The sequence below is a fragment of the Herpailurus yagouaroundi genome, unplaced genomic scaffold (genome assembly GCF_014898765.1).
Source record: "Herpailurus yagouaroundi ecotype Mexico unplaced genomic scaffold, PumYag 28, whole genome shotgun sequence".
NCBI classification, from domain to species: domain Eukaryota; kingdom Metazoa; phylum Chordata; class Mammalia; order Carnivora; family Felidae; genus Herpailurus; species Herpailurus yagouaroundi.
The window spans coordinates 92,898,296-92,911,709 of record NW_024412376.1 but is presented as its reverse complement, the minus strand read 5'-3'; the positions used below and the strand labels follow the sequence as shown (position 1 = coordinate 92,911,709).

Sequence of the window (13,414 nt, the reverse complement as noted above, 5' to 3'; positions counted from 1 at the left end):
ATTCTTTGGTGGAGCTGTTACTCATCCCCAAAAAATAGTCTGTCAAAATTCATTTTTATAAAAGTGATAAAAGCTCTAATGAAAGCTTAGAAGCTGTGAGTACAATGACAGTCATGTATTATAAGCCTAAAAATCCTGCTTATATTGCTAATGAAGAATAATTTAAATATTTTTTTTTATTTTAAAAGCTTTGTATTTACAGAAAGGTTGCAGAGGTAGTAGAGAGAACACCATTTACCCCTCATTAAGTTTCCCCTATTGTTATCTTCCTACCTGAGCAGAGTACATTTGTCACAACCAACAACCAATATGGGTACATTACTGTTAACTAAAATTAACAACTTATTTAGATGTTACCGGTTTTCTCTAATATCCTTTTTGCTATTACAGGATTGTATCCAGTATACCACAATATATTTAATCATCATGTCTCCCTAATGACATGATCTGCAATAGTTTCAGATTTGGTTAGGTTTTCTGCAGAATAACCTTCAATTTTGGTTTGTCTGATTTTTTTTTCTCATAATTAGACTGAGGTAATTGGTTTTGAGGAGAAAGACCACAGGGGTGAAGTACCCCTCTTATCGTATTATGTCATGTTATCTACATGGTGTTAACCTTGATCACTAGAATGAAGTAATGTTTGCTGGGTTTCTCCACCATAGAGTTACCTTTCCCCTTTTCATACTCTTTGGAATTAACTCACTAAACACAGCCTGGGGGTTGGATGTGCAGTGGACTATTAAGTTCCACATCTCGAAGAAACGGAGTGGCATAAATTATTTGAAGTTCTTTTGTAAGAGAGATTTGGCTTTTCTCCCCAATTATTTATTTATTCAGCTCCTTATTTATATATGAATTCATGATCTTTTTAAATTTTGTTGTATCCTTTGAGCTATACTCCAATACTATGTTATTTATTTGTTTCTCCAGTGGTTCCAGCTTTGGCAATTGGGAGCTCTTTCACATTGTCTCTTTGACATGCCCCATCCTTTTATCTTGTGAGCATTTCCTTACTTTCTGGAACAACAAGATGGTGTAGAAGTATCTAGTACATCCTTTGCCCCATCCCAGGAATCTTCTCCAAGGAGCCATGGTTCCTTTTATTAGAAGAAACTAATGTCTAAACACTGGGCATTAATAAAGAATATTTTATTTAATAAAATTAGCACATTTTTCTCCAGTATCAAAATACAATATGGGAAAATACAATATGACTTATATAAAAAACATTATCAATACTTGTGAAAAATTACTCATTTTCATGGATAAAAAAGTAACTCCCTGCGTGCTTGGCTGGCTTGGTAGGTAGAGCATGTGACTCCTAATCTTGGGGTTGTAAGATTGAATCCCACACTGTGTGTAAACATTACTTAAAAAACAATAAAGTAAAATGCATTAAAAAAAATAACTCTCAGGGTGCCTGGGTTGCTCAGTGGTTAAGGGTCTGACTTCAGCTCAGGTCATGATTTCACGGTTTGTGAGTTTGAGCCCCACTTTGGGCTCTGTGCTGACAGCTCAGAGCCTGGAGCCTGCTTCAGATTCTGTGTCTGCCTCTCTCTCTGCACCTCTCCTGCTCATGCTCTGTCTCTCTCTCTCTCTCTCTCAAAAATAAACATTAAAAAAATGTTTTAAGTTAAAAAAAAAACCCTAATATGTGAATTGATGAACAAAATTCCAAAATTGAATTTTACTTATTTATTTTTTAATTTTTTTAATGTTTATTTTTGACAGAGAGAGACAGAGTATGAGTGGGGTGGGGCAGAGAGAGAGGGAGACACAAAATCTGAGGCAGGCCCCAGGCTCCGAGGTGTCAGCACAGAGCCTGACACGGGGCTCAAACCCACAGACCGCAAGACCATGACCTGAGCCGAAGTCAGACACTCAACCGACTGAGCCAACTGGGCGCCCCCCCAAAATTGAATTTTAATTTAATTTAATTTAATTTAATTTAATTTAATTTTTGAAAATTATTAAATTTATATATTTATTTTGAGAGAGAGAGAGCTAGCAGGGAGGGGCAGAGACAGAGAGAAGAGAAACCCAAGCAAGCTCCATACCATCAGCACGGAGCCTGACACAGGGCTCAAACCCACAAACTGCGAGATCATGACCTGAGCCAAAACCAAGTGTTGGATGTTTACCTGAGCCACCCAGGCAACCCTGAATTTTAGTTTTAATTTTTATGTTATTATATAAATGGCTGACTTGACAATTATATAGCCATCTATACTATCAAGTATAGATCATTTCTGAATCAGCTAAGAGTTCATTACTTCATGTCAAAAGGAAGAACAGAGTACTGTTTTTCAAGGCTATTTCAGTGAGTTCATTTTTTAAGTAATAAAATAGTAGAAGCTTAAAGAAGATGTGACATTCAAAGTATCAACATTCTTTTCTGGTTTAATAAGTATTAATGAATGATGTCTCTTATCCTTTAATCTCTCCATTTCTTTAGTGACAGTATATTGAGTTAAAGCCTTCAACTGTGCACTTTGGTCATCAACAGTTCAGCAGTGTCAGTTGAGAGTGATTAGATTTTCTAGCCAAACATTTTAAGCACTGTTTATAGTAACAGATAATATACCATTCCCCTAAATTGTGGTCTGAAAGTCAACCTGGGAGAAAGTCGTTATTATTGCAACAATATGTTTCTTTCATTATTTGGGTAAGAACACCTGCTATAATTTGTGAACCCTACTGTTCATTTTCTGGATTTTTTAAAATAGAAATACTGTTTTAATATACTTCTATTTTGTTTTTTGTTGTTGTTGTTGCTGTTTTAAAGGTTTTTTTTTTTTTAATTTATTTTTGAGAGAGAGAGAGAGAGTGTGTGTGTGTGTGTGTGTGTGTGTGAGAACGGGAGAGGAACAGAGAGAGTGTGAGGGAGAGAATCTGGAGCAGGTTCTGCACTGTCAGCACAGAGCCCAAAGCAGGGCTCAGTCTCATGGACTGTGAGATCATAACCTGAGCCGAAATCAAGAGGCAGATGCTCAACCAACTGAGCCACCCAGGCACCCCTACTTATATTTTGTATGCTTATTTTTGTACGTTTATTTTTTCCATCAGCAATAATCTCTAGTGATTCTGGCATCAGTGTTGATAGTCAGCGTAGATACTAGATTGTTGGAGCTGGTACGAGATACTGGAGTCTGAAAACTGCATTGAGTCTGAAATTTGCTACTTCTGGCCTCTTTGTAAGTTATCCTTGATAATTCATATGTATATTTAAGAATCATCTCATAGGATCCAAGGAAAGTTCTAGTCAGCCTCCTGCCATTGTTTTCCTCTTATGTCGCAGCTCTTAATATGCCACAGAGGCATGGTATTTGCAGAACTTCTCTAGATGCTTAAATCATTTTTTATTCCATTGAGAAATTTGAACAAGAAGATCATATTGCTCATCTTGCTGCTTAGAATTTTATTTAAAATAGCTTTTTCCATTTCTACTTGCACCCTCTTTTTTCCTCAAAGATGAGTCAACTCATCAGTCTCCGAGATGATAGACACATTGCTTTTCTTGCCATTTCTATTATCCTTCCCACCTAAAACTTTACTTCTCTCTCCTTCTCCAGTTCCTCTGCCCAGGAAGTTCCATAATCGCCAATTCTGATGAGAGTCTCATGTATTAATTTAAAATTTTCGGTATGTTAGCAAAGATTTCTTCTCTTCCCTCCACAAACCCACAAGCAGATAATATCTCCACGTTTTTGCTTATTGTAATTAAACTATGTGAAGCTACTGTTAACTGTCACATTCCCACCAAATGAGTGAATTGGCTAAATGCTTGAGGTGACTTGCTAAATATAAATTAAGTTTTGTGAAAGTCTTTTGCTAGATTGTATACAAGTATTCATGTTATTTGATGTTTCTTGTACAACAAGAAATTGCAAAACATTTTCAAGATTAGAATACTAACTATGCTGTTTTTTGGCCATGATGTTTGAACTGAAAGTTTAATAGCTGGAAACATAAGTAAAAAATATATATATTTGTGGACTTGAAGTTGAACAAGGTTTCTCAGGTGAATCACCAAAAGTATAAACCATAACAAAACAAACAAAAAGACAAATAAGATGGAAATCGTTGGTTCTTTTGAAGACAGTATTAAGAAAACAAAGAAATAAGCCAGAAACTGTGTGAAAATATTTATAATACACATATACAACAAATAATTTATATCCAAATAACCCACTCAAAAAGAAAAATAGATGAAATAGTTTAACAGACTCTTCACAAAACAAGATATACTAATGGTCAACAAACACATGAAAGATGTTCAAAATCATTAGTTGTCTATGGAAATGAAAGTTAAAACCACAGTGAGCTACCATTAAACATCCCTTGAATGGCTAAAGTTAAAAAAAAAAAGACTAATACTACCAATATTAGTGAGATACAGTGCAAATTGAAGTGCAATGTTTTTAACCCCTTTAGAGAATATTTGTCAATTTGTTATGAAATTGGCATAATAATGGATATAAATTTACCACAGGACCCAGGCAATTTCACTGTTAGGTATTTATCCAAGAAAAGTGAAAATGTATGACCACAAAAAGATAGATAGATAGATAGATAGATAGATAGATAGATAGATAGATAGATATACACACACACGCACACACAAATGTTCAGCATGGCTAATAGTTCCAGCCTGGAGACAACTCAAACTGTACCAACAGGTGATTGAATAGACAAATTGTGGTTTGCCCTTAAACACTACCTGACGTTTAAAAGGATGGATCCTGAAACATGCAACAGCATGACATGATGCATTTCAAAATCATTTTGCTGAATGAGAGGAACCGGGTGTAAAAGAGTTCATAAAGTACATTTCCATTTATGTGACATTCTGAGGAAGGCAAAACTAACCTATAGAGATACAGCATATCAGTGTTGCCCAGGACCAGGAAAGGGGGTGCCATTTGAATGCAAAGGAGGATGAGGGAACAGTTTGAGGTGATGAAAATGTTCTAGATCTTGGTTTTGTTAGTATACATTTGTCAAAAAGTCACATAACCACATTTAAAAGTTGCATTTTAGTATAGGTATGTTATACATCAGTAAAGTTGATTTAAAGAAAAAGATGAATTGGAGGTGAGGGATGAGGTAGTTTGTGAAGTTAGGAGATTTATATAATGGAAACAGCAACAGCAAAGTGAGTAGTTTCTTCAAACCAAGATGAGTAGAAAGAATTCTGGAGAACAATATGCATGAGAAGAGGGTGATATTCACTAGAATATCTTTGATAGTCTCACAGGTCTTGTCTAGATTTTATTATTAAACTTATAAGTCACACTAAACATTAAGCCCAATTTGGAGAAAAATAAAAAAAAAAGGACTTGGCATATATGCAGTAGAAATAGAAGGGTGAGGGAGGTCTACCAATTGGGGTGGACAAAACATTTTGAGTATAGGAAAAATATTAAGTTCATATTATTTAATCACCCTAGTGTTGGAAAGAAGCAAGTATCTACTGGACTTAGAACCAGAAAACCAGGTTTTTAGGACACTTGTTAGAATTAGGATAGATGTCTTATATCAAGAACATCTTGTGTATTCTGTACTGGGTCGGAAAGCCAAAGTGTGTTAAATGACAATTAGGAGACTTTTGTTGTTGTTGTTGTTGTTGTTGTTGTTGTTGTTGTTGTTGGGATGATTTGTTTATTTTACAGAATAATTCTTCTGTATTCCAAAGATAGTCACTTTCACATTATTGAGAACCAGCCATTTCCAAAGGCTCTGAAATATATCAATAGCAGATGAAGCCATCATTCTAACAAAATATTTTATGAAGAAAATTGTGAATGAACATATAGTGTTAGCTTTTAAAAACTTCAAAGTAACTTAGGAAATACTTTGTTAATTTGTATTTAGATATGCAATTGCATTGGTATTGCTATTATTAAATGAAGGAGTAAATTAATTAAAGTATGAAGTATGGATAAGATTTATATCTGTAGGGTTTATACCATAATATCAGACACAGTATCTAAAAGTGTAAGGAAATTGGAATGGCATCTAAATTACAGGTCACTTGACAATTAAGTGCAGTATGGCAGATGTTATATAAGATTGATTTGTATTTTTAAAACATTTTTCTCAAGATTCCCTAAGAGCAATAGAATTAAAGTGTCATACTGTAAGATGGATTTGAAAGTTAAAGCAGGAACACAGTTTTCTCTAAGAATGACATTCAAAGAATCAAGGTTAGATGACGCAGATTTTGAAGTCTGCTTTCCAACAGTGCTTAGAATGACACATTTTATTTCTGGGAAGTTGTTGGAGACCTCACCCCTAAAAGAAGTTAACCATGAAGCTTGATTTTGGCATATGTTCTTATGGAAGTTCAAAAATCTTCCATCTGCAAACATGTGATACAGGCGTTTAAATTTTCACAACTGAATGTCATCTTCTGTCTTTTGAATATATGATTTTTTAAGGGCGTGATACTTTAATATGCTTTGCAGAGTATCAATAGTTCAGGGAAATACCAGATAATTCAACTGTATATGACCTGTGTTCTATTACTTGCTTAATTTCTCATGAGAAATCTAATGAGAGAAACAGTTCACAAGTCTTGTTTTTTCTAGTGCGGGGGAAAAAAAAGTTTGTTTTTTTTTAATTTAGAATCCTGCAGTAAATTCATTCCTAAGAAAGCCTTTGTTTCTCCATCATATAATCAGATAGTGAAAGTCAGCATTTCAGAATATTCTCTGATTTTGATCAAATAATGGACAAGAAGCTCTGAATAAATTTAGAAATTAAGTCAGTAGTCAATTCACTTCAATTATCTAGTGTATATATTTTTCTGCTTCCTTCAGTAGATTATTGTTCAGGTTTTTACCTAATATCCTCTGTTAGACATTTTAGGTCAATGTGCAGTCTTACATCAATTTCTGAAGCAGGTGCAGTACATGGTGTATAAAAATTATACTGAATATCTTGGTTCCTATGCTTATAGTTCTTACACATTGCTGCTGAACTAGAGTCAGAAATAATACCACTTGAAGGATATTTTAAATGTATCCAATTTATGGTACACCTGAATCATATGAATTGAAAATGATCTCATGAGTGGAAAGAGACTCTAAGAATTGTAATAGTTGCAGCATCTTGTCTTTGAACATGTTCTTTTTTGGAACTTAAGTCAGCCAAACTTGTATGCTTATTCCTATATCACAATCAAAATTAATCTGTTCTTTTGCTTTAATCTTTACTACAAAATGTTCTGTATTTGAGAGCATGCACAATTGATAACCAAGCTGGAAAATGTTGCTGTGCATTCTTTTCAGTGTTTTATTTGCTTATCTACTTAAATGGAATAATTACCCTGAGAGAGTGAGTTAAGGGTATAGTAACATAACTTCTGTTGCTCCCTATTATCAGTATTTTTTCATTCTTTTAGAAAAAATAGTGATAAGCTTGGGGGGGGGAGGCTAAAAAAATTTCTTCTTATTTAAGAAATGTTAATTGATTACATTTTTACAGGACTAAAAGAACAACATTATCAACATTCCAATAATTCTCTTTTTGCATAAATCCTTTATTCAAACATTTTGTTTGTTTGCTTGTTTGTTTGTTTAGCAGGATATAAGAAAGATTGTAAAATTTCAGGGGCTATGAATATGGGAATTTAAAAATGTAATACTTCTTGATTTTGCTTTGCAGCTTGATGACAGATACCGTTTTCATAATGAATAAAAACTGGATACAATTATTTAAATCTTCATTAAATAAAAGTGAAAATACTTTTATTTTTTTTAATTTTCATTTACATTTATTCATTTTTGAGAGACAGAGGGAGGCAGAGCACAAGTGGGGGAGGGGCTGAGAGTGAGGGAGACACAGAATCCAAAGCAGGCTCCAGGCTCTGAGCTGTCAGCATAGAGCCCAACATGGGGCTTGAACTCACAAACTGCAAGATCATGACCTGAGCCGAAGTCGGACACTTAACCAACTGAGCCACCCAGGTGCCCCAAAATGAAAATACTTTTAAAAATAACATTTGAAAATCAGCCTGGAAGACATCAAATAGCAACATAGGAAATCATCACAGATATAGTGTAACTTTCAAAAAAAGGTAAAAATCTAAAGTAAGCAAATATACTTTCAAATACTGCCCTAGCACAAAAGATGATCATTGTATTTAATAAAATTCTCTTGGAATGTACATTAAGAAGTCATAATTAGACTATTTTTTTCAGATAACTATTTCTAAATGAGGAATGATTCAGTATATAATAATCATTCAGATTTTTCTATGCCCATATTTAACTTATTTTTTTATATGAGGAGGGATTTGATTTTAAATTAGAAATAACAAAAATAACTACCCAAATGCATCTTCTTTTAATGTTGTTTATTTATTTTGAGAGAGAGCGTGCACTGCTTGAGCGTGTTCCACGAACCAGGGAGGGAGAGAGAGAGAATCCCAAGCAGGCTCCCCGGCTGTCAGCTCAGAGCCAGATGTGGGGGATGGATCTCACAAACCATGAGATCATGACCTGAGCTGAAAGTAAGAGTCAGGGTCTTCAAATGACTGAGCCACCCAGTGGCTAAAATGTATCTTTTTGATTAAATTGTGTTTTCCTTGCAGAGTGCCGATATGAGCCCAGCAAGTAGCACAGCTTCACTTCCTGTTAGTCCTCTTACTGAAGAGCCCTTGCCTTTCAAGGTAAAATAAATAAATAAACAAATAATTTAAAAAATTATGATATTTTTAGTATAACAAAATAGTTCATGGTTGAGATAAGGTGAAATGCTTTAATATAATGATCTAATTTCAAATGGTAAAATCTTTGTTTTTGTTCTGTTGTCATTTTGGTTGGTAAAGGAAAGTCAAGGTTTGGAGTAAAAGTTCATACTTTATGGAACACATCATTTGCCTTGCATGTAACAAATAGGGATTTCTTTATAATAGTTTGATGTCACATGAATTAGAGGTTTCAAATCTTTTGTGTATCTTAGTTTAAGCAATAGATTTAGAATGAATTCTTTCGCCCTCATTGAGTAGTTAAATTTTCATTTGCTGTTTAAATTTTCATTGATGACTCTAGGTCATAATTGATGAAATATGCAATTTTTACAAATAAAAATGAACAAAATCAAAAACTGAAATATGGAATCATTCCTCTGAACACATTATATTTTAAAAATGTTTAATATGTAAATATGTAAAATATGTATATTTTAAGCAGTATGGTTAGTAGAATTCTTCAGTTTGGGAGACTATATGCATTATAAGTGAGACATCATTTTCTTGTTTTGCTGTTTAAGATTTGATGTATCTCTTTAAACCAAAGCTTGCAGATCAGCTATTTTATGTTTGTTTCAAGGGTGTTTGAATTTCATCAAAATTGTTATAAAGAAAGACAATCCTTAAGATCATGGCAAAAAACACTTGGAAGGTTGGGATTTTACACTTACATGCAATAGTTTCAGTTTAACTTGGTTTAAAGACTGGTAGATGTACATTTTGGGATGTATTATGATTTTCATGATTTTTGGATTTTATCATAAAATGTTATTGTATTTTTTTCTTTTTCATGTGAAAAGTATAACTTACTCAACTTCATATTGCTTATACCTAGTACAGTGGGTGGCATTGATTTCCATACACTAAGTATTTGTTGTATTGTTAAAATGAAAATAATAGAAAGCTATGAATTTCATTGCGTGTTTTTAGCTTTCTAATTATAGATGCTTTGTATCTTAATGATGGGCAATAATAATTAAAAGGTTTTCTATCAGAGTATGGTTAAATACTGTTTAGTATTCTGATTACATTGTTTATTGAGAAATCTTTATTATTCTATGACAAAGAAGAAAATGCTAACATTTCAAAGTTTAATGTTACTTAATGTTTCCATCTTATGGCATATGGGACAAATTTACAGAAGAATCATATCTTTAACAAGATTTTAATTGAATTCTCAAAGCATTACTAGAAACCATTTTCTCTTTTTAATATATTGATAATGACTATACTCCTTGAAAATTAATGTATTTTTTAATGGAGGTAAAAGAAAAGGCCAGATATATTCCAAAATGTGCTGACACAAAGCTAATATAAATATAATTATTTTAGTTAGTTTCTCGACTGCTTCTAAGAGATCAATAGTGTTCCCATGTTAATGCGTGTAAGTGGTTTTATAAGCAATTAAAACTTCTAAGTGCTTACAATATATAATATTAGCTTTTGGTAGCCAATGTAGTTATAGTGCCTCTTAATTTACTTCTTTTGTGAAAGGAATATTATATGTATTATTTAATCATATATAAAAAACATCCTCTAATATTTAAAAGTGTCTAAAATTAGAGTTTGAAATTATGAAATAAAGCTCCTGCATTTGCTTATTCACCACTGTTCTCATCATTCCCTATTTAGTCATGTCTGAGCATGAAAGCGTTTGAGAGTATCCCTTCATAGAAAAAGATGAATGATATGCACAATTCTCTATGTACACTACAGTAAACTCACAGACTTCCCAGTCACACTCTTGATGCTGAGATATTTCTAGGATTCCAGGTTTACATGATTGTGCAGACAACTATTATGGGTATACATTTGAAAACAATAGGTAAATGTATAATCTCTGGTTTTGTTTTGTTGTTGTTTTTGTTTTTAATAAAGCATTCAGGGTTACATACACAAGCGGTCTGTTACCTACCACAACATCATTATGGAAGGGCCAAGGTATAACTAATTTTGCATGGGTGGGAATAATATTTTATCAAATAACCATAATAGAATTATAAAATTTCAAGATCACTCATCTGAGAGTGTGATTTGAGAAAAGAGAGACAGAGAGAGAGAATAGGCTGCTTAACTGTAAATTACAATGTTTATGTTTCTTTTTATAGAATAACATTGAACCAAATTCACATTAACTTTGATGTGTCCATTCCAGCCTATTCTACCTTTTTTCATCTGCCATTCTTGATTTCTCTCAACCATCTAATTACTTCCAACCTACCCTACCTCCTTTCTTGGCTCAGATAGATATTCCACACCGAATGCCTTGGGGTTGCCAAACAATACTGTTCTTTCATAAGATGATCCTTTTAATTTATTTGTAAGTACACAGTTATTAGCAGCCTCAGTCCACTCCCAGAACAGTATTGAAGCTGAAGCTGGCTCACTGCTAGTGACCCCTCCATAAGAGTACACTTTATTATGGGCCATGTTTCTTTTGTCAACCACACTTATTCCGTATTTAAAAATTTATTTGTACTCTAATGAAGCGTGATTGCTAGATTTTAGTTCCTTTTTTTCTCCAAAAGAAAAGCATCTTTTCTTTAATTAGATATTTTAGCAAAAGGTATTATCCTCCTGTGTGCCTTTATTCTTACCCTGTGATAAATTCAATGGCTAGAAATGAATTCAACTCTATTTTTCTTTACACTCTGCTTCAAGAATGCACAAAGGCATTAAAGAATACCCTCCATTCATCAATCTTCAAAATCCAAATATAAACGCAGTTTACTCATTGCCATTCTTGGCCCATTAAGTGCTGTTTTTCTGTGATACTTGTGTTCCTGAAGTGTCTAATGAGATTGGAATATCCAATGCCTAGAACATACAATACAGCCACCCTCTCTAAGGCCCAGCCACCTTCTCCAGGAGCTGACCCAGAGTGGTGCTGGTATATTTCCCGAGTCTCCTCTCCTTGTGAAATCCAAAATTCTTCGATTCCTTTTATCCTCAGAAATCACCATTTAGTCTAGACTAGAGAAGTTCCTTTTTTTTTTTCAAATTTCCCTTGGGAATTTCCTCTTTTGTTTAATCAGCCAGGGCCTAAATCTTCTCAATGTACTTTTTAGAAACAGAATTGAGGAAAGTAATTATCTGAACTGTCTGAAGATTTTTCTTACCTCACAGAGACCTTACTTTGAGAAGCATAGAGCCACATTATTGAACCAAACGTCAGAGAGATGGAATTACAGAAATAAATTAATGTCTTAAAAAATTAATCTTGTCATGCAGTGCTGGGATATTAGGAGAAGAAATGATGCTAACTCCCCTTGACTTTAGAGCCTAAACTCAGGATTTAGTAACATGTAGTAATAAACATAGTTTTTTCTCACTTATATAAATAGTGTGTAGAAAAAAAAATAGTCCCAGAAAATACACTTATCAACTATTTGGATGAATTATTCTTTAAATTTGTTTGTCTACAGTTTCTATAATAATCATTGATTTCTACTTTAAAAGCAATGTTTATTTTTAAGAGAGCAGAAAAGGAGAGTTGAGAACATTAGAGGCAATCTTAGTCTAGTTAGGAAATTACCTGGGATCAGATCTCAGTTCTGATACTTTCTAACTATATGACCTTGAGCCTGTTACCTGGTGTCTTGATTTTCCCATCTACCAAGTGGGAACAACAACAAATTTTTCTTCATTGCATTTTTATAACATTCAACAAGTTAATAAATAGAAAGTGTTTCAAATAATGCATAGTATGAAGTATAGATATTAACTATTATGTTTTGTAGAACAAATATTTCTAAGTTTAAGGCAAGAGGTTCTGTATTTTATAAATAACATGAAGCAGAATTATTTCCACTTAATCTCTTGTCCTTTATTTCCAAATGTGAGAGTAGTAACATGCTTTGAACATAAATTCTTTACTTTGCTGAAGAATAGTATTTAATATTCATTTCTAGAAGTCATGCTATTTATTTTCTACCCTTGAGTATTCAGATAAACTCATATATCAGATTCCTTATATGAAAAATAATTAATGGAAATGCTCATTAATTATGAGGGAGAAGGAGTAAATACAATAATCTGTCTTAAGGGAAAAATGTTAAATATAATAACACATTACTTGGAAAAAAGAAATACATAATTAATGGTTCTGTAACCATAAAGATATATGGTATCTTTTTTTTTTTTAATCGGGAATGCACTGTAGTGTATTTTCTTTAATTTCCCAAACCACCACAAGAGGTAACCTGGTAACCTCCTAAATGCAAACTCTGCTGAAGGAACATTGTTCATCACATTGGATACTGGAAAAAAGACACATTGCAAACAAAGTATTGTTGATGTTTTACTCTTTGTCAGTATACCAAGTAGGCCAGTTTATTTTGTCTGACAACATAATGGAAAAGAACACATTTGGAGACTCCAGGAAGGAGGAGTCAGATAGTGGCATGACCTTCCCAACATCATCTGTTGTATATCTTGCATATTTGGGATTGTGTGTGTGTTTATTGCTGTTGTTTCTCATTGAGTGAGTATAATGGCCTCTCTTATTGCTGGAAATTACTTTTTTTTCATGTCCCCAAAATAGCCCCAAATGGTATATTCTGAATTTCTGCTATTTTTTTTTTTATTGTGCCATGGATTCCTTCCTTCCTTCCTTCCTTCCTTCCTTCCTTCCTTCCTTCCTTCCTTCCTTCCTTC

The 13,414-nt window shown here is 33.3% G+C and overlaps 1 protein-coding gene across 5 annotated transcripts in view; it reads left to right on the top strand.

Moving 5' to 3' along the window:
- CCSER1 (coiled-coil serine rich protein 1) overlaps positions 1-13,414 on the top strand; it is a 1,345,367-nt gene that overhangs the window by 504,781 nt on the left and 827,172 nt on the right. For 4 of the 5 annotated variants that reach the window (XM_040478431.1, XM_040478439.1, XM_040478454.1 and 1 more), the window contains exon 7: positions 8,600-8,677. The exons of the other annotated variant lie outside the window; for it this stretch is intronic. In XM_040478431.1, the coding sequence (XP_040334365.1) occupies positions 8,600-8,677 (78 nt within the window). The remainder of the gene's footprint in view (positions 1-8,599; positions 8,678-13,414) is intronic. 5 annotated transcript variants of the gene reach the window in all.